Raw genomic sequence first — 6,462 nt, 5'->3', positions numbered from 1 at the left:
CCCTCTCTTTGGGCCCCTTTAAGCCCCTCTTTACACCCCATAGACCCCCTTAAACCCCTTTGGGCCCCATTTCCCCCCCATTTAACCTCATTTTTTCCCCATTTCCCCCCATTTCTCCCTCCTTTAACCCCATTTTCCCCCATTTTCAACTCTTTTAACCCCATTTTCCACCCCATTTCCACTTCTTTTAACCCCATTTCCCCTACTTTTAACCCCATTTTCCCCCTTTTAACCCAATTTTTCCCCATTTAACCCCATTTTCCCCTCTTTTAACCCCCTTTAACCCCATTTTCCCCATCTAACCCCATTTCCCCCTCCTTTAATCCCCTTTTCCACCCCCTTTAACCCCATTTTCCCTCATTTAACCCCATTTTCCCCTCTTTTAACCCCATTTCCATGCCATTTAACCCCATTTCCCCATCTAACCCCATTTCCACGCCATTTAACTGCATTTTCCCCCATTTTCCCCTCTTTTAACCCCGTTTTCCACCCCATCTAACCCCATTCCCCCATTTAACCCCATTTTCCCCTCTTTTAACCCCATTTTCCCCTCTTTTAACCCCATTTCCATGCCATTTAACCCCATTTTCCCCCATTTTCCCCTCTTTTAATCCCATTTTCCCCTCTTTTAACCCCCTTTTTCACCCCTTTTAATCCCATTTCCCCCCATTTTCCCCTCTTTTAACCCCATTTCCCCCCCTTGCAGCCCCAGGACCCCCCCACGGCCGCCATGGTAGAAGGGACCCCAAAGACGGGGGCGCCCCCTGGCGGCGCGGGGGTGTCCCTGAAGAAGGAGATCGGGCTCCTGAGCGCCTGCGGCATCATTGTGGGTGAGCACTGATTTGGGGCCAATTCCTGCGGGTTTGGGGCTTTTTCCTGCGCTTTGGGGCATTGTCCTTCTTTTTGGGGCATATTCCTTCATTTGGGGTCATTTTCCTTCATTTTGGGGGGTTATTCTATCATTTAGGGGTGGTAGTCCCACTATTTGGGTCATAATTGCATGCTTTGGGGGTTTATTCCCAGTTTTGGGGGGCTATTCCTTCATTTTGGGGCTATTCCTTCATTTTCAGCTGTTATCCACACATTGGGGCTTACGTTCATTCATTTCTCCCCCATTGTCCCCATTCCCCCCATTCCCCCATTGACCCCCATTCATTCCCATCCCCATTCACACCATTGACCCCCATTCCTCCACTGACCCCCATTCATTCCCACCCCCATTGCCCCCCATTCATTCCCATCCCTATTCCCCCCCATTGACCCCCATTGTTCCCCATTCATTGCTATCCCCTTTCACCCCATTGACCCCAATTCCCCCCATTGACCCCCATTCATTCCCACCCCCATTGACCCCCCTTTACCCCCATTCATTCCCATCCCCATTCCCCCCATTGACCCCCTTGCCCCCCATTGATCACATTGTCCCCCATTCATTCCCATTGCCCCCCATGGATCCCATTGTCCCCTCATTCATCCCCATTGATCCCATTGACCCCCATTCATTCCCACCTGCATTGACCCCATTGCCCCCCATTCATTCCCATCCCCATTGATCCCATTGCCCCCCATTGCCCCCATTGCCCCCCCCATTGCCCCCCATTCATTCCCATCCCCACTGCCCGCCTTTGATCCCAGTTCCCCCCATTCATTCCCATTGCCCCCCATTCATTCCTGTTGTCCCCCATGGATCCCATTGTCCCCCCATTCATCCCCATTGATCCCATTGTCCCCCCATTCATCCCCATTGCCCCCCATTCATTCCCATCCCCATTGATCCCATTGCCCGCCATTGATCCCATTGCCCCCCATTCATTCCCATCCCCACTGCCCCCCATTGATCCCACTACCCCCCATTCATTCCCATTGCCCCCCATTCATTCCTGTTGTCCCCCATGGATCCCATTGTCCCCCCATTCATCCCCATTGATCCCATTGTCCCCCCATTCATCCCCATTGCCCCCCATTCATTCCCATCCCCATTGATCCCATTGCCCGCCATTGATCCCATTGCCCCCCATTCATTCCCATCCCCATTGCCCCCCATTGATCCCATTGCCCCCCATTGATCCCACTGCCCCCCATTGATCCCATTGCACCCCATTGATCCCACTGCCCCCTATTGACCCCATTGCACCCCATTGATCCCACTGCCCCCCATTCATTCCCATCCCCACTGCCCCCCATTGACCCCACTGCCCCCCATTGATCCCCATAGGGAACATCATCGGCTCGGGGATCTTCATCTCCCCCCGGGGGGTGCTGGCGCACGCGGGCTCCGTGGGGCTGGCGCTGCTGCTGTGGGGGGGGGCGGGCGTGCTCACAGCCATGGGGGCCCTGTGCTACGCGGAGCTGGGCCTCAGCATCCCCCGCGCTGGGGGGGACTACGCCTACGTCAAGGACGTCTTCGGGGGCCTCGTGGGGTGAGCCGCGCCCCCCACAGCCGCAATGGGGCTGACCCATAGCATCAGTGGGGCTGCCCCATAGCGGCAAAGGGGATGGGCCAGAGAATCCATTCTCCCCCATCACCCCTATCCCCATTTACCCCCATGACTCCCCATCCCCATTCACCCCGTTCACCCCCATTTACCCCCATTACCCCCATCCCATTGATCCCCATTCATCCCCATTGACCCCCATAGACCCCCGTTCACCCCCATTACCCCCATCCCATTGATGCCCATTCATCCCCATTTACCCCCATTGACCCCGATTTACCCCATTCACCCCCATTACCCCCATCCCCATCGGTCCCCATTCATCCCCATTGACACCCACTGATCCCCATTGACCCCCATTACCCCCATCCCCATTGATCCCCATGGACCCCCATAGACCCCCATTCCCCCCTTGACCCCCACTGACCTCCATTCCCCCCATCCCCATTGACCCCCATTCCCCCATTGACCCCCATTCCCCCCATCCCCATTGACCCCATAGACCCCCATTCCCCCCCATTCCCCCCCATTGACCCCACTGATCCCCATTGAGCCACACTGGCCCCCATTGACCCGCACTGACCCCCGCTGGCGCCATGGCAGGTTCCTGCGGCTCTGGGTCTCGGTGCTGGTGATCCTCCCCACCACGCAGGCCGTCATCGCCCTCACCTTCGCCACCTCCCTCCTGACCCCGCTGGTGCCGCGGGGCTGCCCCTTGCCCGAGCCCGCCCTCAGGCTGCTGGCGGCCGCCGCGCTGCGTGAGTGGGGGGAACACCCGAAACTGGGGGGGTTCGGCACAGATCGGGGAGGTTTACACCGGAACTGGGGGGGCTTACACCAAAATTGGGGAAATTTACACCAAAATTGGGAAATTTACACCAAAGTTGGGGAAATTTACACCAGAATTGGAAAATTTGCACCAAAATGGGGGAAATTTACACCAAAATTGGGAAATTTACACCAAAGTTGGGGAAATTTACACCAGAATTGGAAAATTTACACCAAAATTGGGGAAATTTACACCAAAATTGGGAAATTTACACCAAAGTTGGGGAAATTTACACCAGAATTGGAAAATTTACACCAAAATTGGGGAAATTTACACCAAAGCTGGGGGAATTTACACCAAAATTGGGGGAATTTACACCAAAATTGGGAAAATTTACACCAAAGTTGAGGAAATTCACACCAAAATTGGGGGAATTTACACCAGAATTGGGAAATTCACACCAAAATTGGGAAATTCACACAAAAATTGGGAAATTTACACCAAAATTGGGGGAATTTCCACCAGAATTGGGAAATTTACACCAAAATTGGGGAAATTTACACCAAAGTTGGGGAAATTTACACCAGAATTGGGAAATTTACACCAAAATTGGGGAAATTTACACCAAAGTTGGGGAAATTTACACCAAATCGGGGACATTTACACCACAATCAGGGAAATTCAGCTGAAATCAGGGAAATACACCCAGAATTGGGGAAATTCAGCCCCAAATAGGTGAAATTTATACCAAAATTGGTGAAATGCACCCAAAATTGCACCACTCTATACCCCCCTATACCCTCCTATAGCCTGCTATACCCCATATACCCCTTATACCTCTCTATACCTGCTATACCCCCTATAATCCCCTATACCACCTATAGCCCCCCCTACCCCCTATAGACCCCCTTAGCCCCCTATACCCTCCTATACCCCCTTATACCCCCTATACCCCCCTATACCCCTCTGTAGGCCCCTATACCCCTCTACACTCCCCTATACCCCCTGTACCCCTCTATACTCCCTATCCACCCCTATCCCCCATCCCCCCCATACCCCTCTATACCCCCTATACCCCCTATCCCCCCCCAATACCTGTCTATAGGGCCCTATACCCCCCATACCCCCCATCCCCTCTATACCCCCCTATACCCCCTATCCCCCCCTATACCTGTCTATAGGGCCCTATACCCCCCATACCCCCCATAGGCCCCCATAGCCCCTGGCGCCCCGCAGCCCCCTCTAGCGGCCGCCGCTGCCGTTGCAGTGCTGCTGACCTGGGTTGGCTGCAGCAGCGCCCGCTGGGCCACGCGCGTCCAGGACCTCTGCACCGCCGGCAAGCTCGTGGCGCTGGGCATCGTCATCGGAGCCGGCCTGCACCGCATCGGCACGGGTCAGTGACCAAAAACACCCCAAAACACCCCAAAAACACCCCCAAAACACCTGCACCGCATCGGCACGGGTCAGTGACCAAAAACACCCCAAAACACCCCAAAAACACCCCCAAAACACCCCAAAACACCTGCACCGCATCGGCACGGGTCAGTGACCAAAAACACCCCAAAACACCCCCAAAACACCCCAAAACACCTGCACCGCATCGGCACGGGTCAGTGACCAAAAACACCCCAAAACACCTGCACCACATCACCACGGGTCAGTGACCAAAAACACCCCAAAACACCCCAAAAACACCCCCAAAACACCCCAAAACACCTGCACCGCATCGGCACGGGTCAGTGACCAAAAACACCCCAAAACACCCCAAAAACACCCCCAAAACACCCCAAAACACCTGCACCGCATCGGCACGGGTCAGTGACCAAAAACACCCCAAAACCACCCCAAAACACCTGCACCGCATCGGCACGGGTCAGTGACCAAAAACACCCCAAAACACCCCAAAAACACCCCCAAAACACCTGCACCGCATCGGCACGGGTCAGTGACCAAAAACACCCCAAAACACCCCAAAAACACCCCAAAACAAAAACACCTGCACCACAAAACACCCCCAAAACACCTGCACCACATCACCACGGGTCAGTGACCAAAAACACCCCAAAACACCCCAAAAACACCCCCAAAACACCCCAAAACACCTGCACCGCATCGGCACGGGTCAGTGACCAAAAACACCCCAAAACACCCCAAAAACACCCCCAAAACACCTGCACCGCATCGGCACGGGTCAGTGACCAAAAACACCCCAAAACACCCCAAAAACACCCCCAAAACACCCCAAAACACCTGCACCACATCGGCACGGGTCAGTGACCAAAAACACCCCAAAACACCCCCAAAACACCTGCACCACATCACCACGGGTCAGTGACCAAAAACACCCCAAAACACCCCAAAAACACCCCCAAAACACCTGCACCGCATCGGCACGGGTCAGTGACCAAAAACACCCCAAAACACCCCAAAACACCTGCACCGCATCGGCACGGGTCAGTGACCAAAAACACCCAAAAACACCCCAAAACACCTGCACCGCATCGGCACGGGTCAGTGACCAAAAACACCCAAAAACACCCCCAAAACACCCCAAAACACCTTGAAACACCCATAGACCCCCATTACCCCCTGATAGCCCCCCATAGACCCCTATAACACCCCATAGACCCCCATTACCCCCTGATAGCCCCCCATAGACCCCTATAACACCCCATAGACCCCTATTACTCCCCCACAGCTCCGTATAGACCCCCTATAACCCCCATAGACCCCCATTACCCCCTGATAGCCCCCCATACCACCCCACAGACCCCCTATACCACCCCATAGACCCCCTATAACCCCCATAGACCCCCTATAACCCCCCATAGACCCCCTATGACACCCCATAGACCCCCTATAACCCCTATACACCCCCTATAACTCCCCCATGACACCCCACAGCCCCCCATTACTCCCCATATCCCCCCTATAGACCCCCTATAACACCCCACAGACCCCATATACCACCCCATAGACCCCCTATAACCCCTATACACCCCCTATAACTCCCCCTGTGACACCCCACAGACCCCCATTACCCCCCATAGCCCCCCTATAACACCCTACAGACCCCCTATAACCCCTATAGACGCCCTTTAACTCCCTATACACCCCTTATAACTCCCCATAGACCCCCTATAACCCCCCATAGATCCCCTATAACACCCCACAGACCCCGTATACCACCCCATAGACCCCCTATAACCCCCCATAGACCCCCTATAACTCCCCCTGTGACACTCCACAGCCCCCCAT

The 6,462-nt window shown here is 54.6% G+C and overlaps 1 protein-coding gene across 1 annotated transcript; it reads left to right on the top strand.

Annotated features, from left to right (window-relative positions):
• Positions 1-706: 706 nt before the first annotated feature.
• Positions 707-4,597, top strand: LOC130606457 (large neutral amino acids transporter small subunit 2-like; the record flags this gene model as incomplete). Its single annotated transcript, XM_057422812.1, has 4 exons — positions 707-830; positions 2,216-2,420; positions 3,039-3,193; positions 4,451-4,597. Coding segments are annotated over 4 exons (631 nt in total), but the record flags the coding sequence as incomplete, so codon positions are not given.
• Between the last annotated feature and the right edge of the window lie 1,865 nt (positions 4,598-6,462).

This window comes from Pezoporus wallicus, unplaced genomic scaffold (genome assembly GCF_028554395.1).
Source record: "Pezoporus wallicus isolate ANWC-B61680 ecotype Strahan unplaced genomic scaffold, APGP_CSIRO_Pwel_v1 contig_13121, whole genome shotgun sequence".
In the NCBI taxonomy this organism is placed as follows: Eukaryota; Metazoa; Chordata; class Aves; order Psittaciformes; family Psittacidae; genus Pezoporus; species Pezoporus wallicus.
The sequence above is the reverse complement of the archived record's forward strand: the minus strand, read 5'-3'. Positions and strand labels throughout refer to the sequence as shown.